At 53.4% G+C, this 23,007-nt stretch overlaps 1 protein-coding gene across 2 annotated transcripts in view; it reads right to left on the bottom strand.

Annotated features, from left to right (window-relative positions):
- The window catches only part of CAND2 (cullin associated and neddylation dissociated 2 (putative)), a 30,765-nt gene extending 11,888 nt beyond the window's left edge, over positions 1-18,877 (bottom strand). For both annotated transcript variants that reach the window (XR_004624771.1, XM_034658803.1), the window contains exons 1-10: positions 18,738-18,877; positions 13,167-13,310; positions 10,414-10,568; positions 9,605-9,728; positions 7,310-7,575; positions 5,837-5,942; positions 5,518-5,660; positions 3,464-3,756; positions 2,223-2,364; positions 393-1,895 (exon numbers count right to left, since the gene is read on the bottom strand). Coding sequence is in view for 1 of the 2 variants with exons in the window: in XM_034658803.1 (XP_034514694.1) it covers positions 393-1,895; positions 2,223-2,364; positions 3,464-3,756; positions 5,518-5,660; positions 5,837-5,942; positions 7,310-7,575; positions 9,605-9,728; positions 10,414-10,568; positions 13,167-13,310; positions 18,738-18,805 (2,944 nt within the window). In the remaining variant the exon portion in view is untranslated. The remainder of the gene's footprint in view (positions 1-392; positions 1,896-2,222; positions 2,365-3,463; positions 3,757-5,517; positions 5,661-5,836; positions 5,943-7,309; positions 7,576-9,604; positions 9,729-10,413; positions 10,569-13,166; positions 13,311-18,737) is intronic.
- Positions 18,878-23,007: the final 4,130 nt, after the last annotated feature.

Genomic DNA, 23,007 nt, shown 5'->3' with positions numbered 1-23,007 from the left:
CTCCGGGGAGTATGGCACCCAGTCCTGGTCTACACAGACATTTGCTCCTGGCTCCAACTAGCCCAAGATAGCTGCACTCTCTGCAGGCAGAGAACTGCTTTCATTAACTTCCGCCCAGAGCATGAGGCTCCGGTCCACACCAAGGAGCACAAAAGTGGCATCATACAAGTCTTATTTTTTGAGGGGATATATTAAGGATTCTCTCTCCTGCGTCCCAGAGAGACCCCAGGAGGAGGCCACAAGTCTCTGGAAACACTGTTTTTAAAGACTCCTCTGCCCACGCTGTGACTCTCCGACCCAGTCGCTTGAATTAGCTCACTCTGAGTGGGCCGCTCAGAGGCAAACTGCCCACTTCCGATCTGGACTGCCTTCGCCCACACCTGCGCCCCTACCTGCAGCAAGCTGCTTCCGGAATCGGGGCAGAAGGAATGGAGGGTTCACAAGGACCAGCCTGCCGATGCACTCAGCCACCACCCCCCGGGTGCCCTCCTCGGCGCCCTCACAGCGCTGGAAGAGCAGGGTCCAGATGTCCTCGGCATAAGGCTTCAGGCTGTCGGGCTGCGCGGCCCCCAGGGCCTCCCTGAGCGAGTGCAGCAGCAGGTACTGCCGCCGGGGCTCAGCTTCGATCTGCCCCAGAAGGAAGGGCAGGAAGTCGGGCAGGTTCCCGGCGCCCACGCGGCCCAGCGCATAGGACGCGGCCGCCCTCACGTCCTCACTGGGTGACCCCAAGGCTTCCAGGAGCACTGCCTTCAGCTCCCGCTGGGGGCCTGGCCCAGCCACCTGGCCCACCTCAGCCAGCGACAGGAACGCCAGGACCTTGACCCCTGTGCTTGAGTGGGGTGACCTGGCGTCGCAGACCAGGCGGTTTGCCGTGCCTGCCGCCTTCTGGGGACAGGCGGCCGCGAGGGCTGCCACACACCGAGCCAGAGAGTGGAACACCTGCTTGTGCAAGCCTGGCCCACCATCCGCAGCCTGGTCATAAACAGGTGCCGTGAGCATGCGGATGAGCTCCTCATAGTCCACGCACGGGGGGCGGGTCCCCACCAGGGCCTGCAGGAAGCCTTCAGCAGCCGCTAGCACGCTGGTGGGCAACAGGGGTGAGCGCAGCAACCGCAGCAGCTCTGAGAGCATGGGGCCGCTGACCTTGGCCAAAGAGGCTGGCTGGGCCTGGGTCACTGTGGAAAGGAAGTCCACAGCCAGCTGGGCCACGTGCATGTCACTCTCACTGACCAGGGCAGGCAGCTCGGCCAGCACAGCCTGCACGGCACTTGGCGGCAGGCTAAGTCCCTGGCTCTGGGCCAGGGCGTCCAGAGCAGCCAACGTGGCCAGCCGCAGTGCCCGCTGGTTCTTTCGCAGGAACGAGGCCAGAATGGGCAGTGCCTCAGCCACGATAGGCTGCAGGTCAAGCCGCAACGGGGACACAGCCACCAGCGTCAGCGCCTTGACAGCAGGCAGCCGGGTGATCTCATTCCGCAGGCGGTCCAGGAGGAGCAACAGTGACGGCCCTAGGTCATCCCCGAGCCTGTCACCCAGGTGAGCCACAAGGTGGCCCATGCAGGCAATGGCGCGCTCCTTCACTTCCTGGTCCAGGTCAGTAGCACGGAGCCGTGCCAGGGTGGCCGCAGACATCTCTCCAACATATGGTTCGGGGTCCAGTGTCTGAGGCCTGTCCAGGGGCCACAGGGCCCGCACCAGCTCCTGGAGCACCAGCAGGGCCTCGGCCGCGATCTTGTAGAAAGGGTCGGCTATGCAGGCCATCACAGGTGGCAAGAGAGTAGGCAGGTGTGAGTGGAAGGCCGCAGCTGGCTCTGTGCCCAGCAACCCCTGTAGGAAGGCCAGGGCATCCATCCGGATAGTGGAAGAGCTGGAACGGTCCACCAGAGAGAAGACAATGCCTGTGGGGTGGGTGCAAAGGTTATGGGGCTACCGGCAGGCCCTGGATATGGGGGTGGAGCACCTGCAGGCATCTGAGCTAGACCCAGACCCTGAGGCTCTTAGGCTGCAGATTCTGAAAGGTCAGGGCTTGGCCAGGGCCAGGACTGAGGGACGCGAGGCCAGGAAACCCCTCCGAAACCAGGAAGTAGGGCCTGTACCCCAGCTTTGTTCTCACTGCTGGCAGTGGGGAGCCACCATAGGTGGCTGAGCAGGGGTACCCACAGGGATTGAGGCCTGGGGTCTGGAAGAGCGCAGGACAGCAGATACCTGGCTGCAGTCCATCCTACCTGCTACCAGCATGGGCATGTGCTCTGCCAGGCTGCCGGGGAGGACACCCGCCAGCTCGGTGAGGAGGCTGAAGCAGCCCTGGCGGGCCCTGATGCTCCGATCCTTAAGCTGCCGCTGCAGGGCCTTGATCACAAGAGGCACCTGTGGGCAGTTTGAAGGAGATCAGTGACCACCCAGGAAACCCGGCTGTCCATTCCAGTACTGGGGGGCTTTGCCCAGGCACATGCCCATGGAGGACCCCAGTGTGGGAGGATGGCTCCATCCCCAGCTTTCCATCACACATTCCGTACCAGGCACCTGAGTCCACACGCAGACCCTCGGTGGTGGCTACTCTTTCTGGGCCTTCTTTACAGATGGGGAACAGGTCAGAGAGATGAAGTGACTTGCTTCAGGTCACCCAAGGCAGTCTGGCTCTCACCCCTACACCCCATGAGGGGAAGCACGGAGGTCCCTTTCCATTCCCCGCCTAGCTTCTCTCCCCAGATGAGCCCAGCTCTTCCCTGAGCTTCAGATGCCAGTGAGGCAAAGGCTTCCAGATCTACATCTCCAACGTCAGACTCGTTCGTGGGTAAGCCGCTGGCCGGACCTCTCCACGTGGGCATCCAAGGACCTCCCCCATAAATGTCCATAACAGAACTCCAGATATTCCCTTCACCACGTCAAGGAGTGGCAGTTTATCCTTTAGCCGGAACCTAGCACTCACATGACACCTTCCTGTCCCTCACCCTCCAATCCAATCCGTCAGCGAGACCCAAAAACTAACCCTCCAGTCTGACTAGTCCTCTTTCCCCTACTCCCAGCCCACAGCACCATCCCTTCCACTCGCACAACTACAGCGGCTTCCGGCCGGCCTCCAGAGGCTACTCTTTCCCGCCCTGTTACGGTCCATTCCCCACGCAGCAGCCAGAGTGAGCTCCTTCAAATGGGAATGGGATCCTGTAACTCCTGTGGCTTCTGGGCCCTTAGAAAAAAACGGAAACTCCTTCTCAGGGGGCCGGAAGCCCTATTTGTGCTGTATGTCTGCTGTTAGCCTGTGTGGTCCAGGGGCCAGTGTGTCTCCTGCCATCTTCCCCGCTGGGCCTCAGCGCCTAACACAGGGCCAGGCAGAGTCTGGGCTCAGGGCGCACACTTCAGTGGGTGGACAGGTAGTAGGGCAGCGGAAGGATGGGAAGGCGGATGGCTGGGAGGGTGAGTCACGAGTCGAGGAACGGGGATGGGAGACAGGAGGAGGCATACTCACCTGGCCACGCAGCGCATGGAGGTTGCTGACTGTTTGGGTGGGCTCCTCCATGGACTCCAGCCACCCCTTCGGGGGTCGCGTCTGCCGCAGCAGCACAATGTAAGCGCCAAAGACATCAGCCTTGACGTTCTCCTCGCGCTCCCTGAAGCGGTGGATGAGCGCAGGCGCCAGGGTGCCGTGGAAGTCAGGCAGCAGGTCAGGCCGAGAGCCAATCAAGGCTGCCATGCACTTGGCGGCGGCCCGACGCACCTTCCAGCTCATGTCATCGTCATCACTGTATTCGTCCTCACTCTCTGGGGCAGGAACGGGACGCCCATGGAGCCAGCGCACTGCAGCCTGGCCCCACCCAGGCTGTCTCTCAGGATGGGAGCCAAGCCTGTTTCAACTTTTGATGACTATTTATAGGCTATTAGGAATGTTACCTGCCATTTAATGAACACCTACTATGTGCTAGAGGTGATGCCAAGCACCTCAGATCCACAACCTCATTTGAGCCTCACAACTACCTTGTGAGACAGGGACTATTTTCCCTCTGTAGAGATGTGGAAACTGGGGGGAATGGCTCACCCCAAGTTACATGAGCAGGGATATAGCTGGAATTAGACCAGGATCCTCCCTTTGCCTCTAGCCGTTCCTGTTTTGCCTATATCAGGGACAAAACCAATTTCCAAGTCATTACTGAGGATTCCAGAGAATCCACTTGGGGCACAAAATCCATCCTTTGATCAGAATTGATTGTGTGATGTTTCACTTATTAGGATTCCAGAAAGGAGACATGACAGGCCTCCCCTTGGCCTCCTCCCTCCCTCCACCCCCAGCGTCCCAAGTCCTGATTCTGGCTTCCAAGCAGGACTATACTAACAAGGAAAAGCTGTGTTTGCGTGGCTTTCTACTCTCCAAGCTCCCCTGAGAGGACAGAGCTCATCAGGTCTTCACCACACCTCAGGAATGAGGGTGTCTTGAGCTCCATTTGATAGATGACAAGAATAAAGCTCAGAGAGGGTGAAACTCTCCTGAGGGCACACAGCTAAGAAACAGGCCCACGGGGCCCACGCATACACCTGGGAAGATGCACATGAAGCTAAGAGGGGGGTGGCCCTAACTAGGGACACCACCAGGCGCAGACCCAGAGGCCAGTGTGTTGTTTCTACCCATGCCACTCTGTAGATGACTCAGACTTTCAGAGCACTGGTGTCTGGGGAAGCCATAGCAGGCCACGTGGATGGTCCCATGGATGTGTCCTGTCGCCAGAGCAGATGTCCTCTGATGGATTGTGATTTGTTACCTCCACCCTATGCCACCCAGGAAGAAAACATCCATAGCTCCAGGCTACTGACAAGAAAATGCCCATTCTCCCTGACTTGGCATTCGAGGCCCCAACACGCCTGTCTAATCTCATCTCCCACCATCCCATCTTATTCTGAGTACCCCACCAGGCCCTAAGTCCCTCTCCTCCATCAATGCTCTGCTTCTAGGGTCCAGGGCCATCAGTCTGAGTGACAGGTAGGACCATGGGCAGAGAAGGAAGGAAGCCACTGCATCCATTCTCCATCCAGGTATCTCTCTCCCTGTTAGTACCTATCATTCCATTATTAGAGCTTCACTCTGCTGGGTTAAAGCACTGGCTCTTGAAAGCCATTACTAAGCAGGCATACAGATGACAGCATAGAGGTGGGGGCTCCAAGTCCCAGTTTGGCCACTTCCTAGCTGTGTTATCTCAGGCAAATCTCTAAGTCTGGGTTTCCTTGCCTGAAATATGAAGATAATAACAAGCACCTGGTTTTCTAGAGTTACTGGAAGGAGCATGAAATGAGAATGCTCAGGACACCAGTAGATGTTCAATAAATGACAGCAATTACCACTATCATTACCCCGATCTATGCAAGGTGGGGACCTTGGGGAACCCAGATCACGGAGGGCAAGGCTGGAGACTGAGGAAGAGTTAAGATCAGGATGGGGGTGCGAGATGTGTCTTTGGCTGGGGGGTGGGCGGTATCCCAGGAAAGCTGTACCCATTTCCACCTTCCCACCCCAGTGACAAGTTGGCCACCCACCTTGTTCACTGAATTCATTATCTTCTGTCTCCATCTGCTCCTCATCCCCATCACTGTCGTAGTTATAGTTTGGGTCGTGTTTCATGTACTGGAGGCAGAGGCTGGTCACGTTGGGCACGTGAGGACCCATCTCCTTGGGGCACCTGTGGGGCAGGATGGGTGAGGCTCTACTGGACAGGCAGGAGAAGGTAGGGGGCAAGCCCAGTGGTGAGTCCTGAGATCTCACTGCTTTGAAGCCAGCATCCTGCCCCACCCCTTCCCCACCGACTTCCCAAAGAAACCCTGGGCCCCCGTCTCCTGGCACCCACACTGCACCTACTTCCTCAGGAAGGCCTCAAAGGCCTGGAGGCAGGACTCCCGGAGCTCATCGTCATCCAGGTTGCAGAACTCCTCCACCAGGGGCACCAGGCGGTCCAGGTGGGCCCCTACAGGGCCAGGTGTGTCATGAGGGCAGGCCTTTCCCAGCCTCCCTCAGCCCACAGCACTCAGCCTGTCCCTGCACTTGAGTCCTGACCACAGCAAACTCAATTTGGTGGCTTCAGAGTCAAGCAGATGTCAAGGTTCTAGCTTTATCTCTGCCACCTATGAGCTATGCGACCTTGGACACAACACACTTCTCTGACCATAGTCTACTCGTCTTTCTAGGAGAGATAACAATGCCAACCAGGCAGAGATCTGGGTGAGGATTAATGACATGGTGCACTTAAAGAGCTCCGCCTGGCACAGGGTAGGCACCAAAGCAGCATCTGTCCTTAAACTGTTACTCATGTCCTCATCTTCTTTCCTGCACTAGGTTGTGGCCCCGGATGGGAAACATGGAAATGCACCAGGCAAGGGCACCTCTTGGTGCTTTAAAGGGTTCTGTCCTAGCCCTTCTCCAGTCACAGGCTTCCCCATTTTCCTGCCCAAAGGACCATGAACCCTAGTCTGGTCCTCTGCAGGCTCCCTGGTGGGTTCATACTCCTGAGAGTGACTAACAGGTGGCTGTTGTTTGAGGGTGGATACGGACAGAGCACGGACTTTGGGGTGGGGTCCCCCTGTGTGTTTGTAAAATCCCTTACAGTGAGAGAGCCAGAGTGGAAAGAGGGGCAGACCATGGCCAACTCTGCCCACACTGCCTTGTTCTAGCCCAGAACTCCAAGGTGCTTGAAAATAAATTCAAACCTGACTGCAGGATTCCATTTCTATAAAATTCATCCCTGGTGACAGAAAGCAGATCGGTGCTTGCCTGGAGTGGGGCAAGGGGAGGGATGGACTGCAAAAGGGCATAAGGATACTTTTGGGAGGTGATGGAAATATTCTGCATCTTGATTGAGGTAGCAGTTTCACAGCCGTACACAAAGGTCAAAACACACTGAACTGCGTACTTTAAGTCACGCAATTTATTATATGTACATTATGCCCCAATAAAACTTTTTTAAAATTCAGACTTGGCTTCTGGGTTGTTATTAAAGTATATCTGTCAAAGTAGGAGGATAGAATATACAATATTTTAAGTTTGGTGGCGTGATTTATAATTACCCGAGAGCCTCAGCAGAGGTAGGTCAGTCAGGCTCAGAAGCACGTGGAGCTCAGGTTCCACCCACTGCCTTTCAAGCTCCGCCTCCCGCTTTCAGGCGTGTCAGCCACTCCCCCTTACCTGGGAGGTGGCTGACACTCATGCCCCACCCCTCTCCCCCCAGCGCCAATCTGCCTCGGCCACGCCCCCTCACCTAAGAGGCAGCCCGCCCCAGGCTCCGCAGCCCCTCCCCGCCTCGGCCCCGCCCCTTGCAGAGGGGCTCCACCCCCTTACCAAGGCGGTGGCCTGCCTGCCGGCCGACGCTACCCAAACATTGGATCAGAGTGCGGATGGCGGCGGGGCTGGCGGGTGCGTGCGGCCCGGGCAGCCGATCCAGCAGATGGTCCGCGAGCTCCACGAAGAGGTCTGTGCTACAGGCGGCCGCCAGGTGGCCCAGTGCCCCGACGGCCCGCTTGCGCACGGCCAGGCGTGGGCTGCTCAGCTGCGGCAGCAGACAGTGCAGGAGGCTGGCATGGAAGGCACCCAGAGGGGCACCCAGCCTGGGGAGTCGGAGGGGATGTCGGACGGGGCCCACCCAGCGGGCAGCCTGGGCCAGGCACCTCTCCTCTCCCCATCCTCTCCAGGCCTCCTCCCCAGAATTATGATAACCCAATGGCCCTTGATAAATGGAAAGGCGCCCTGCAACTGTGTGGAGTAATTATTTATTTATTATTACACAAGAGAAAGCAGAGAGGGGAAGGGACTTTCTCAAGACCACTCAGCCGAGAAATACAAGGCCAGGATTTGAATCCAGATGTCCAGGTTGCTAGCCTGGGGAGAAGGCCTGATGGTAATGGAGTGTGGGGGACTCCAGTGGGGCTGATTTCCTGGGAGTCTGGGCTTTACCTCTAGGCACACTCTACACACACACACACACACACACACACACACCGTGTCAGTCCATTCCCTTCACTGAGACCACAGTGGTCTAAAGTCTACCTCTGACCTGGCCAATCCTCTGCCTAACTGCTTCAGTGGCTCCCCAGTGCTCCTGGGTAAGCTGAGCTCTGGGCCCAAGGCGAGAGGCCAAACCAGAGAACGGCTTCTGCACAGGGAAAATGCAGCCCTCTACCCTCAGCAGCTTCTATCCTCACCTTCAAAACCAGGCCTGTGCATTTTCTGTTCTGTGCATATGCTGAGACCTTTTCTTCTCTCACTCCACACAAACACATTGGCCTCACATTCCCATATCCAGCCCAGCTCTCACTCCTGGATTTCATTTTTTATTTACTTGTTCACCTACTAAGTCACAGGGCCTGTGCGGGAAGCTTGGGTGAGATTAGACTGGCCCTAGAGCCTGCCCTCATGGAGTCTCTGACTGAGTGCGTGCCTCCCAGGCACTTCAGATTCAACATGCCCCAAATGACTCCATCACCTTCCTCCCCACACACCTGCTCCTGTTCCCAGAGTGCACCCCATCACAGCCAATGGCCCTGTGTCTGTGCCCCCCAGTCAGTAAAGCCAGACCCCCAGGTGTCATCTTTGAGTCTTTGCCCATCACCCACCCCGAGTCTTGTGGAGTCTACCTCCTAAATACAACCTGAGTGTACCTGCCTGCAGAAGTCTCCTAACCAGTCTCCCTGCCTATTCGACCCCTGCCGTCAACTGTGCACACGGCAGATAGGAAGAGGAGTCTGAAACACAAATACGCACAAGGCATTCCTTGACCCCTGAGCTGACGCCCACTCCCACTCCTCACACAGTCCATGTCATTTTTAGTCACCCACCCCGCAGCTCCTGCCCAGCCCTCGGCCTCATCTCTCCATACCAGCCTCTCCACATGACACCCCAGCCCCACGCTGTCTCACAAAACCCCCAGGACCCCGTGTCTTCTCCAGCCTCTGCCCCCTGGGCCGAGGGCAGTCTCTACCTCCAGTGTCCCCCTTATGCCCACCCAACCCTGGCCAAGTCCTGCCCATCCTTGAAGGCTCAGCTAGCAGGACCCTCTCGAGGAAGCCTTCCTGCCCCCAGCTCCTCCTCTGAGCTCCTAAAGGCTCTGCTCTTCTCCTTACTGTTGGTCTTACTCCACTTAGTTTATGTTATCTGTGAGCTCCTCCCTAGGAGGGCCCAAGACCTGTCCAATTTCATATTCCCACCACCAGTTTAGCACCTGGCATTTTCCTGGGTCACAGAGTAGGTGTTCAAGTCTTGGCAGGTTGAAATGAATGAACTTGTAAAATGTACAGTGCAATTTAAAACAAAGGCCCAGTGCTATTAGCTTAAAAGAAGAAAAAGAGAAAGAAGGGGAAGCGGGAGAGGATGAACACACATAGGCTTCGGAGAGACCTGAATTCAAACCCCAGGTTCTGCCATTTACTGTTACCTTGGCACTGACAGTGTGACCTTGGGTAGGGCCCAGAGACTAGAGAATTGTGAAGGAGCCCTCCTTGGCAAGGCTGCTAGGACACTTAAGGAGCGCCAAGCACAGAGCCTGGTGTGCAGTTAAGCACTGGCTCTGTGGCTCTGAATCCCTCTCTGTCCCCATGTCGCCCTGCCCCGGTCCTCCCTGCCCAGGGTGGCCTCCCCCACCTGCTCAGCATGTCAGAGAGGATGTCCAGGGCTTCCAACTGCACAGCCACATCCTCTTGCTGGGCGATGGCACTGGTGAGCTGGCCGGTGATCTTCCGGCACACGTTGGTAGCCAGGCCAGAGCCTGCACAGAGCACAAGGATGGCACAGTGAGGCCCAGGGCTGGCCACCTCTGTCCGGCCTTTGCTCTCATTATATTTCTGAGCCTACATCCCCGAGAATCCAGCTGACCCTGGCCTTGAGTGGTCCAAGGTTTGACCCAGAGTCTGACTGAACTAAAGGGGACAGCTAGGGAAGGTGAAGAATTGATGGCTGACTCGCCCCACCCCCGGTCCCTCTGCCTTCCACCTGCTAACTAGGGAGGCAGGGAAAGCTCCTTGCCTAGACTCCCTTGCTGCTACCGGGGGCCAAGTGACCTGGCTAGTGAGATATAGGTCGAAGCCTTCTGAGCTCTTCTGGGGAAACGTGCTTTTCTCATAAAGGACAAAAAGCACAAGCAGAGACCTTACCCCTGTCCTAATTGAGATGCTAAATGCATTGCTGCAAAAAATGGAATGCCTGATCCCTCCAGAATTCTGTGAGAAAAGCAACCCCATACTCCCTCAAGTTGTCATTGGTTAGATTTTTGTTACTTACAGCTAAAGCGTTCCTGACACAGAGCCAGGAACTTAAACAGAGCTGGGTTTGAATTCTCTGCCACTTACTAGCCAGCTGGCCTTAGTAAGTCCCTTCACCTCTCTGGGCCCCAGTTTCTTTAATCATAATGTAGGACAAATAACAACAGTGCCTAATCCCTGGGACCTGGGTACCTGTGGCTGCAGGGGGGAGCTCTGACAGGACAGTCTTGAGGCCGATGCCAGCGATGTCTCGGAGCTGCTCCTTATCTGACCGCATGTTGGCACAGAGGGCATCCACGATGGTCTCCACCTGGTACTCCTTCACTTTGCCCACCAGAGGACCCAGGCTGAGCAGGGAGGGAAGGAGGGTGTCCAAAAGCCCCAGGCTCAGTCTGAGTCATGCTGCTCTTTAGGTCCCCTCAGGCCCATGGGGCTACATGTGCTGAGGAAAAGGCCCCAGATCGACAGGGGACTCCCTATTTTGCCAGAAAGAGAGGCACCCTCTGGCTCTGCCAACTTCATTACTGGCACCTCCCAAACCTGCACCCCCTCCTGGGTTTTGCACGTCAGTATATGGCCAAACCCCTGAGCCCAGTAACCTTGGCTGGAAACCAAGCAATGCCCGAGAGCAGCGGTTGTCAAACTTCAGTATATATAAGAATCCTCTTAGAGGCCTTGTTAAAACAGATTTCTGGGCCCCGCCCCAGATTTTCACATTCAGAAGGTCTAGGAGGGGCCTGAGAATTTAAATTTCTAGCAAGTTCTCAGTGGATGCTGATACTGGTGGTCCAGGGACCACACTTTGAAAACCTCTGCTTAGAGCCTTGCTTTACCAATCGTAGTCACAGGTCAGCTTCACAAGCATCACCAGCATCACCTGGAACTTGCCAGAAATGCAGAATCTCAGGTTCCTATCCCAGAGCCACCGAACTAGAATCTGCAGTTCAAAAAGGCCCCAAGTGATCCTGAATCCATATTAAAGCTTAAAAATAGCTGCACGACACACACTAGTTCTCAGCCTTAACTGTGCATTACCATCACCTGGGGCCTTTAAAGAACTGTCACTGGGTGCAAGCCCCAGGGAATCCGAGTTAATTGGTTTTCAGGTGTGACCTGGGCATTGGGAGTTTGTTTTTGTTTTTTAATTCCCTACATAGATTCTAACATGCAGTTAAGATTAAGAACCTCAGACCTAAATGAATGGTTCTGAGATGTTGGTGTGCGTTAGAATGCAGATTCCCCGATGCTACCTTCTCATCTGCCCACCTCAGACTCCTCCCTCCACCCCTCCTGCTCCTGAGTCTGAATCCCTGCTGGGGAATACTTAGTTTAACAAGGGTCCCAGGGAACCGCGATGCATACCAGTTTGCAAACCGTGGCTCTCCTTTGACGGTTTTCTCCATCAGCTCTTCTAAGTACTCATGGGGTCCCCCCCCTTTCTGCCTCCTATAGTTCCTGATTGGGGTGTAGCTCCCTCAGGAGAGTTCTGGAAATTTATGGGGGCCTTTTTTGGTCATAACTAATGAGATGTCACCTCTGGCTTCTATTTGGGGGTGGGAGAGGGGGGTGCATGTGACGGGGAAAGACAATACTGCAAAACAAAACATGTTCCACATCCTGCTGGAGTTTCTAACACCCCACTGGTCATTTGTACAGGAAAAAAAACCTTTCCATAATTATCTGAGTCCAAAATCTAATTTCACATATACACAAAAAGTACCTTTTACAGTATTTTAATGTACTCTAAATTTCTCAAGAATGTAACTATCCAGTAAATTGAAGGAAGACTGTACTTTGTTTTCTGGAAAACTACCAGGAGATATTTACCGTTTCAGAAAATCTCATCACTAATTCAGAAAATCAGCACCACAGTGCTGCTTGTGGGAGCTGAGTCCCCAACATCGACGTCTGTCTCTACCCGCCAAGTGCCATGGCACCCACAGTGAGCCTACATTTAGTGCAGACTTCTCATGACTTTATTATCCCTTCAGTCAATGTGCCCAAGCATTCACATACTGGAACACACACTACCGTACTACCGGTTCTGCTGGTGGGAAACCACCATCCACCCTATCTCTACCGCATGGCCAGAGAGACGCTTCCAGACTACAGACATGACCACGTCATGTTCCTGCATAAAACTCTACTGAATTCCCTCTGCTCTTGGGATCAAGTTGAAATTCATTAAGACAGCCCAGAATGCCTGTGCCCAGCTCACGGAGTACTGTTCCACAGGCAATGCCCCAATTCTCTGTTGACTGTTGACCCCTGCCATTCCTCAGTCCTCCACCCACCCACATACACGTGTGCCCTGCACATACCTCATCTTGCTTTTTTAGCTCTAAAGGTGACTGGCCAAGGTCTCAGGACTGCAACCTCAGGGTGCCTAGGGCAAAGGCTTTGAAGCCCCCCCCTTCAGCCCTCACCCTCCTTCTGCATGCCAGCGTGACCTTCCAGCTGCCAGCACCTGCGTCTGTGCCTGAGGGCTTTCTCTGGCTGGAGGGGTCATGGAATACATAATCCTGTGCGCTACCTGCTACCCCGGGAACAGCCCTCAACAGGACTGACAGCCCTTGGGTGGAACACTCCATAGGGCATGTCCTACACTGTGTCCCAAAGGCCCCCCGTAGGGTTAAGCTCCACTTGCCCACAGCAGTAACTTGCTTGATCTTTCACATGTTACCGGCTTTCTTCCTTCCCTACCTCACTTCCCTATTCCCCTACTGGAGTTTTCTGGGATCACTTCCCAAATAAACTTACACTTGAATCCCCGTCACTGGGTCTACTTCTGGGGGAATCCAGACCAAGGCACCATCCAACTCCTCTGGGGCTTCAAGAACTGCTCACAGCAAATACTCTCTTAAAGACTGTACCCCAAAGGGGCAGGGACCCCAGGGTTCTCTCACACCTGGCCTTGCCCCATCCCCACCAAGGCTGGCACTCACCACTTGACAGCCAGGTTCTGCACCTCGCCGTTCTTGTCCTCCAGCAGCCTGAGCAGCATCTTCACCACCTTGCGCTCGCTGTCCTCATCCAGCTGGATGGAGTCCTTCTGCAGCTCCGACATCAGGTCACTGGTGGCCATGAACCTGGGCAGGAGGGCAGAGTTGGATTACTGAACAGCTCCTGGGCCCCAGTGTTTTGGGCAGTGTCTGAGAGTGCCTCCAGAAGCAGACCTCGATACAAAGATTCAAGGGCAGGCAGATTATCTGGGCTGGAGACATGGTCGGGCCACCACCAGGAGACCCACGGGTGAGATACCAATTGCCACGTCATGGCAGACTAGGAGTGGTACAGCACGCTGGCTAAATGCTGAGCGCTTTGAGTTTGGTGGCTCCTGCTTATACCACTCGTGTAAATGTGAACTTGGACAAGTCACTTCACCTCTCTGAGCCCTAGTTCACCTGTCAGAAAAATGGGGATAAGAACAGCACCTGCCTTGTGGGGTTATATGGAAGTTAAAACGAAATACTGTATGTGATGCGCTTAGCACTCACTCCACTGAGTGAGCACTCAGTAAGCAGCACCACCATTATTATAACGGCATGTTACGTCATTCACCTCATTCATGTTAGCAGGTCGAAAAGATGCCTCCCTACCAGACAGATGGAGTGGGGCTAGCCCTGCCCACCTCCGCCTCAGAGAACCCACTTAGCCCCTGCCTTTGGACCAGTGGTTCTCAAACTGTAGCTGGCGTCAGAATCGCCTACAGGGCCTGTTAGACACTGGGCCCCACCCCCAAGGTTTCTGGAATCAGGTCTGTGCTGGGGCCCAAGAATTTGCATTTCTAACAAGTCCCTGAGAGGCAGGGACCACACTCTGAGAGCTCCTGCCCTAGGCCGAGCCGATGGGCTGCAAGCGTATCTTAGACACTGATGTCAACAACTGGCCAGTCCCCAACCCCGCTCCCTGACCCAGGGGTGGGCATCAGAGCCAAGTGCTGTCCCAACCCCGCCCCCAGGTGGGCAGATCCATGTGGCCTGATACTGTGTTCTAGGGAGTTGCAATGGTAGTGGGAGTCTGAGCTGGAAGGCCATGAGCTGGAGCTGCTAGGATCGTCATGGTTCCTGCTGAGATTCACAGGGCAGAGCAGCCTTAAACTGGCAGCCCTCAGCTGTGTCCACCTTGCAGATGTTTTTCAAACATTTGATTTAACAACACTTAGAAACTCCCCAGTTGATGTAAAAGTAATTACCAGATTCTCTTGAAAATAGAATCTTTGTTTTTTCTTAAGATTTTATTTGTTTATTTGAGAGAGAAAGAGACAGAGAGCATGAGCAGGGACAGGGGCAGAGGGAGAAGCAGAAGCCTCGCCAAGCCCCCCTACATGGGGCTCAATCCCAGGACCCCAGGATCATGACCTCAGCTGAAGGCAGACGCTTAACTGACTGAGCCACCCAGGTGCCCCGAAAATAGAATCTTTGAATATACCTGGGCCAACATCCCCTGGTGACAATAACTGGTTGGTGCAGGCATGGCTGCCCTCATTAGGTGGGACACTATCTCCAGTTGACCAGGTTCCCACCAGGCCCACTGCACCTGTTCACTGGATCTTGCAGGCACTTGCAAGGAAAAACCAGATGGGAAGGCCAGGGCAGCAAGGAGAGATGCGGCAAAGTCAGGGCCAGAGTGTGGCAGCCCCCAGAGAAAGCCCCCAGCTTTTGCTGACCTACCAGACCACCCCACCTCCTCACACCAGCCTTGTTTTAGGCTTGAGCTTGCTCCACCAACAAGAGTCCTACCGCTCCTCCCAAGCTTCCTGTGGCAAAACTGATCACAGTCAGGGTTCCAGCCTCATCTTTGCAGGCTCAGACCTGCTGCTTGATGTCATGGGGAGACCCACAGCGCCCTGTTACCCGGAGAGCACTTGTCGATGTCACTGCTGTTTATTTTTAATAGCTGGAATTAGCGTCAAGCTGCTGAGAGAAAGAAGGAGGCTGGGCCGGAGGCCAGGAGGGAGTGGCAGGGCTGACTGTGCCCACCTCTGGGCCTGGTCATTGCAGGAGAAGCAGCCATGGGAAGGTGAAGGAGGAGGTCTGCTTCTGAGCCAGGACAAGGCCTGGGGTAGGCAAGCGCACTCCTAGGTCTGCCCGGCTGAGGGGACATTCTGAGATGGCAGGCAGTGTCTCTAAGCTGTGTTTCTGCTGCAGTTCATGGAGACCCAGCTCAGCCTGGCAACTGAAGGAATGTGTTCGTTTTCCAAGATGAGCCTCCTGTCCCCATCTTTCTTCTCTGTTGAACTCCTATTCAATTGTCAAGGACCCAGCTCAAATGTCCCAGCCTCAGAAATGACTCCTCTGATCACCCTGCCCTATCCCCAACCCACACTCCCAAATCACACTTGGGGTTCCCCTGGATAGGATTCTCTCAGAGCACTCTGCATTCCTCATCAGAGCACTCTTCAAACTGTATTGCAAGCTTGGTTACCAGTGCGTCTCCCCATTAGAATATGAACTCACAGGGGCCCAGCAGGTTCACTCCTGGGACTCCAGACCCAGCAAAGAACAGGTCTGGAGAGGGCCTGGGAAGTAGGGTGAGGGCAGGAGGGGAAGCAGGGAAAGAGCCAGCCCCTAACAGCCAAGGAGCTGTGTGGAAACCTGAACTCAGAAACCAGCCCTTCTGAGATATGCCTCAGCATTTCAGACACCTCCGAGTTTCCGCAAATAACCAGCTCTCAGAGAAAGAACGCTGGACTGCGCATATGTACGTGGTGGTGGCAGTGGGGGGTGTACAGCAAAGCATGTAATTTGGTAGATAAGAGTTTGAGCCCTGAAGTTTGCCTTTTTTTTTTTTTTTTTAAGATTTATTTGTTTATTTGAGAGAGAGAGCATACGCGGGCCGGGGGGGGGAGAGAATCCCAAGCAGACTCCATGCCAAGTGCAGAACCTGACACAGCAGGGCTCGATCCCACAACCCTGAGATCATGACCTGAGTTGGAATCAAGAGTCAGATGCTCAACCGACAGAGCCACCCAGGCGCCCCTGAAGTTTGGCTTTAAGTAAATATATAGGTCTTGCCACTTATCAACTAGGTGACCTTGGGCAACTGACTCCTGAGTCTCAGTTTTCCACTTATGAAGTGGGAATGTTCTTTGCCTCACCTCATAACATCTTTGGGAGATTTCAATAGGACAACCAGCTCTTAGCATGAGGCAGATGGGGAAACCAGGCTCAGGGGGGCTGCACGAACTGCCCAAGGTTACACAGCAAGCTGGGAGGGGACTCAGCACACCTGTCAGGTCTCTCGGCTCCTCAACAATTACTACTGTGTTATTGAAAAATGATTTAGGAATTCCTGCACGACCCCTCAGTTTATCCACCTGGCTGCTGGAGTCTGAGTGGGAACTGAGCAGCCTCCCACCCACAGAGGGACAACAGGGATCAATGGCTTCCTTGACCCTGCCTGGGACCCCCACTCGCAGTCACCACCTGCCTCCAGAAGCCAGAGGACACAGTTTCAGTTTCATTCCAGAGAGACAACTCAGCTGAAACACTCAGCCACATGGGCACCTGGAAAGTTGGTCAGCAGGACCCAGCCTTCCCGGTATTCGGACTTTAAAAATAGACAGCATTCTCATATGCTTGGGATGGTTTTAAGTGTTCTCCGGCAGAGCAGGCTGAAAGGCCTTCTCAGGCTCTAGGTGGCAGGGCCAACTCCCTCTCCTGGAGATTGGCCTCAGGGCCCAAGAGACAGGGGTGCAAATTCCCTCGGCCACTAGCCAGCTATGGGCAAGTCACTTCACTTCTCTGAACCTCTGGAGAACAGGAAGGACTGTTCTGGACTGCCTGGGTGGACTGAATGAGCCTGCACTGGACGGCATAGCAGAGAGCCTGGAACCCAGCAAACATTCACCCAGCACCTTCTGTGTACCCAGAACAGGCTCTGGGATGCAAAAAGGAAGCACACGGTCCCGGTGCAAGGGTTCTGAGTATCTCAGAGCTAGAAGTGATGCCGTAGAAACATGGGGCAGGACAGGTGCTGTGGGAGCACAGGGGAGGTGCCCAACTCTGCCTGGGTGTCAGAAGGCATCCCAAAGAGGTGACAAATGAGAAGGAGCTAGCCAGGTGAAGGGAGGAAGTGAAAGGGGGGAGGGGTTGCAAGTAAAGAGTGGGAGAGTTCATGGCAGATTTCTGATGTGCATGGAACCATAAAAGTCAATTTATTAAGCACCTATCTGGTGCCAGCACTGTCTAAGCACTGCACATGTGTTAACTCTTTTCAAACTCACACCAACCCTCTGAGGTGGGTTCTATTACTATCCCACCTTAGAGAAACAGAAGTTGAGGCTCCGAAGTCCCCAGTCACACAGCCAGTAAGTGGTGGGGGGCAGGATCTGAACCCAGCACCGTGGTTCTAAGCTCTACTAGAAGCTCTTGAGGGGGCTGAGGAATGGGCGGCAGGAGAAGGCAGGAGTCAGGCCAGGAGAGGGGGGCCTCAATCTCCTCACATGTTGGAGGGCTGGATCCGATGGCCTCGCTAAGGTCTCAGCCTCTGTGTTAAGACTGGCCTGGATTTGGACCCCACACCCTGCACTTCATAGCTCTGTGACCACAACTCTGACTGTGACTTTGGGGCTCTGAGCTCCCATTTCCCTATCTGTAAACTGGGGATAAAGTGACAGAATGTTCAATACGTGGGCTATGTTGGTCTCTGTGGGCTCCTCTCAGCTCCCAGGGTCCAGAACTGGCTGTGTGACCAGAGCCAATCCCTTCATCCCCCGGGGGCCTCAGTTTCCCCCTGAGGAAGAGGGGGTCGGAGGAGAGGTTTCCTCCATTCTTTCCAGCTCGGTTCCGGTGTGGCTCAGTGGTGTCCGGGGAACTGGGAACAAAGAGAAGGGAGTGGCGCCCAAAAGCTAAAAGCCCCCACCCCAACCATCGCCTCCCTGTGCCAGCAAAGCCCCTCAGCCAAGCCCCCTGCTTCAGGCTGTGTCAGAGCAAACCTGGGAGGGGAGGGAAGGGCAGGGGAGAAGGTGCCCTGATGAAGCGCAGGCAGGACGCCTGGGGTGACTTTGAGGAGAAGAGGGCGGAGCGGAGGGTGCAGAGGCTAGTGTGGAAAAGTCAGTCCCGGGGTTGTGGGCCCGGGAAGGCGCGGGGGTTCAACGCGGGCAAGAAGAGGCAGGCGCTGGGATCCCCAACGAGAGGCCGAGGGCTTCCCCGTGGGCTGAGGTGGGGCCCTGGGCGCATCAGCTGCGGGGAGAGATGAGGGCTGGCACGGATGGAGAGAGAAGGCAGAGGAAGGGTGCAGAGGGAGGAGCTGGGGCTCCGACGAGGGGACCGAGGCAGGGGCCGACGCGCGCACGGTGGGAGACGAAGCAGGGGCTGTAGAGAACGCAGGGCTGAGACGCGAGGAGCAGGGGGGCCGCAGCGGCAGGGCGGGGGTCACGGGAGGGGTGGAGCTTAACACGGCAGAGGGGCAGGGGCTGCACGCTCGTGGGGGATGGGCCGGCGCGGCGGGAGGCGAAGAAGACCGGGGTTTCGATGGGAGGCGGAGAGGCGGGGGCCGGCAGCGGGGCGCACCTGAAGTCCTTGTCGCTGGACGTCATCTTCTCCAGGAGGCTGGAGATGTGGAAGGCGGCGGTGCTCATGGTGGCTGCGCGCCGCGGGGCCGGCCGGCGGGAGCGAATATGGCGGCGCGGGCGCCCCCTCCCCCGCCTCGCGGCGCGGGTTGCGCTCACCGGACAGAAATAGCAGCCCCCGCCCCGCCCGGGTGGTGCCGCGCTAGCGCGCCTCGGCCGGGGCCGCCGCGGGAGGCGGAAGGGGGCCTGCGAGAGGCTCTGCGGTCTTGGCCCGGGTACCAGCCACTGCTCCGTGCGTGGTCCGGCACCGACTTGCACACCCCTTAGAGACGGGGAGCTCACCAGCTTTCACTGGTAAACGCCCTCCTATGATTCCTGTGGGTCCTGACCATGGTTGCGTGGCACCTGCACAGGATCGGAGAGTCTCGGCTTCAAATCCCAGTTCTGCCAGTTCTCCTGCTATGTAACCTGGGCCAAGTTACTTCACCTCTCCGAACATCAGCGCTTTCAATAGTTGGCATTCCAGAAGCAGGAGCTGCTATCGTCGGTCAAGCCAACCAAAGCACTTCCACCCCCACTCCACTCCTCATGCTGGCCTGCCTCAGAATCAGGCAGAATCTGAAGAGTGTACCCAGTCACCAGGCTCCCTGCCTGCCATCTCCCACCCTCAGGCCACAGGGTCAGTTTCTTCATTTTATAGAAATGCAGCTGAGACCCAGACAGGCATAGACACTTACTAAGGGTGGAACAGCCATGGATCCCAGATGGAATCAGGACTGACCCCAGGTCCTTCAGTGCCTCGGGCAACAATCCTCACCTGAAGCTCCCCACACTTTCTCCACAGTTAGGTACAAGCTCAACCTTGGAGAATGTGTAAGAGTACAGGAGAACCCGGTGCCTTTTTAAATAGTCCGGAGGCTGCTGGCTCTTAAGAAAGAGAGTAGCATATGCTTTGGAGCAAAACAGTCCTGGGTTCAAATCCCTGCTAGGCTGCTTCCTGGCTGTGTGGCCTTGGGATAATAACACAACCTCTCTGGACTATGTTTTTTGACCCATAAGATGAAGATTAAAAGTATCTTAATGAGTAGCTGGGTTCTAAAGTGGTGCTGTCCAACAGAACTTTCTTCAGTGTTGGAAATGTTCTTTGTCTGCACTATCCAATATGGTAGCTACTAGCCACAGGTGGCTATTGAGCACTTGAAATATGACTAGTGTAATTGAGGAACTGAATTCTTAGTTCTATTTACTTTTAATTAATTTAAATCTATATAGCTACCTGTGGCTGGTGGCTACCATAGTGGACAGTGCAGTTCTGGACAGTAGGAACACAGCAGACTAGACACACAGCCCCTGACCCTTGGGGATTTCTACTCTAGTGGAGGATATGAACATTGAGGAGGTAAGTGATTACATAAGGAAAACAAGAAGATCTATACAGAAAAATAAAAGGGGGTGAGGGAATAGAGAATGCCTGGCATATGGAGGGGCAACTTTAACTAAGATGGTCAGAGAAGGCATTTTTGAGGAAAAGGCATTTGGGTTAAGACCTGAACAGATGAGAAGGAGACAGCTGGGCAAAGATTTGAGGAAATTTCTTATCAGGCAGAGGGAACAGCAAGGGCAAATGTCCTGAGGTGGGAACAAGCCTGATGTATTTAGGAAAAGGCAATGGCTGGAATGTGGTCAGTCCCCTAATGGAAGAGGAGAGGTCAGACAGATGGTCAGGGGCCAGATCATTCTCAGCCTTTCAGGCCAAGGTGAGAAGTTAGATTTCACGTCAGAGGGCTAGGGAGCCACGGGAAGACATTAAGCAAGAAGCTGATGTGATTGGTTTATTTTTTAGAAAACTCCCTCTGGCTGCTGAGCAGTCATGCTGTCAGGAATGATGGTGGTTTGCATTAGGGGAGCAGTGGTGAAGGTGGAAAGAAGTGGACAGATTCTGGATATATTATAGAAATAGAGTACAGCCGCTTCACTGAAGGACTGGACATGGAAGTGAGGGAGAGGGAGGAGTTACAGGTTTTTAGCTGGAGCAGTTGTGAAGATTGTGACGCTTTTTATGAGGATGAGGAAATCAGAGGAGGGAACCCTTTGCAAGGAAGGAGGACTGAAGAACTTATTGACCTGTTATCTGGGAGATGCCCACAGGACATCCAAGGAGAAATGTCTTATTGACAATTGGATCTGCAATTGTGTGGCGGGAGAGCATTGGGTCAGAGATAGAGATCAAGGCAAGGTCTTCTGGTTTTTGAAGTGGTGGGAGTGTACAAGGATGGATAACATTAAGTGTTACTGAGGACATCCCACAAACAGAAGTCTTATATTGTGCTGGTGGGAGCTTTAATTGATGCAACTACATTGGAAGACTGCTTGGCAATATTTACAAAAGCTAAGCATGTATCTACCTGGACCTACTCACATAAGCAATTCCACTCTCAGACATGTATCCAAGATATATGAACACATGCGTATCCAACAAAAGAATGAATATACATGTATACATACATATATACCATGGATATACATATATTTATAAAATAGAATACTACATAGCAATGAAAACCAACAAACTGCTCCTATGCGAAATAATGTGAATGAATCTCAGAGATATTACACTGAATAAAAGAAGCCAGACACAGGAGTGCATACTGTGTGATTCCTTTTGTGTGAAGTTCAAAACCAGGCAGAACTAAGTGATAGAAATCAGAATAGTACTTACACTGAGGGGTACTGATTGGGAAAGGGCCCAAGGTAGGCTTCTTGGGGTGCTGTTAATATTCTCTATCTTTATGGGAGTTATATATATATATATATGTATATATATATATATGTTTATATATGTGTAAATTAATCAAGCTATATTTTGATATATGTAAGTTTGCCTCAGTAAAAGGAGGAAATGAAATAAATATATAATTTAATATATTTGTTTTTCTGTTTAACAATATTTTTGTAATAATTTTGCAAGTTAGTAAATATATTTTTCTAGTCAGAAATAACTAAACAGTTTGGCAGTTTCTTATAAAGTATACTTACCATATGACCCGTGCTTACACTCATAGATATTTACCCAAGAGAAATGAAAACCTATGTCCATACTAATACTTGTACATGGATTTTCATAGCAGCTTTCTTCATAATCACCAAAAACAGGAAACTCAAATGTCCACCAACTGGTGAATGGAGAAAGGAGCTGCCGCATGTTCACGTGACGCAATTTTACTTACCAATTGAAAGGAGTGAATTACTGATATATGCAACAAAATGGATAAATGTCAAGAACATTATGCTATGTGAAAGGAGCCTGACATGAAAGCCTACATATTATTTGATCCCACTTATGTGAATGTCCAGAAAGACCAAACCATAATGAGAGAAATCAGATCAGTGTTTGCCAGGATCTGGAGGTGGGCAATGAAGATTGAGTGAAAAGGGAACAGTTTGGAGTGACGGAAGCGTTTTGTACCTTTATTGTGGTGGTGGTTACATGACTACATACATGTGTCAAACTTTATCAAGCTGTGCTCTTAAAAAAGATGGAGTTACGGGGCACCTGAGTGGCTCGGTCAGTTAAGCATCAGACTCTTGATTTTGGCTCAGGTCATGATTTCAGGGTCATGAGAAGGAGCTCTGCATCAGGTTCCATGCCGGGCATGGAGTCTGCTTGGGATTCTCTCTCTCTCCCTCTGCCTTTGTCCCTCCTCCTGCTTGCTCTCTCTCTCAAAATAAATAAATGAATATTAAAAATAAAAAGGAAGGCAGAGTTGCTATGTGTAAATTACTCCTCAATAAGGCTGATTAAGAATAATTAATGAATTAATATATAAAGTCTTGGAAGTCAATGAGATCATTTAGAGAGGGAAGAGAGCCTGGGACCACGAACTGAGAAATTCCAACATTCGAGGTTGGGGAGAGGAGAGGGAGACTCAGAAGGAGTAAGGGTAAGGTAGGAAGAAAACTTGAAGATAGTGATAACTCAGAAGCCAAGGAAAGAGAGATTTAGGAAAGGGTAAATGGACACATAGAGGGCTATCCCTAGCACACATCAAAAGATATCTGTAACAGCCATTAGGATAGATATCACTTAAAAAAAAGGAAAAAAGGAAAGAACAAGCGTTAACAAGGATATAGAGAAATCAAAGCCCTTATGTACTGTGCAGAAAATTAAGAATATGACTAACCATATGATCCAGTAATTCCACTTCTGGGTATATACCCCAAGAATTGAAAGCAGGGTCTCAAAGAGATATTTGTACAACTGTGTTCAAACA

This window comes from Ailuropoda melanoleuca, chromosome 4 (assembly GCF_002007445.2).
Source record: "Ailuropoda melanoleuca isolate Jingjing chromosome 4, ASM200744v2, whole genome shotgun sequence".
In the NCBI taxonomy this organism is placed as follows: domain Eukaryota; kingdom Metazoa; phylum Chordata; class Mammalia; order Carnivora; family Ursidae; genus Ailuropoda; species Ailuropoda melanoleuca.
This window is presented reverse-complemented; position numbering and strand designations above follow the sequence as displayed.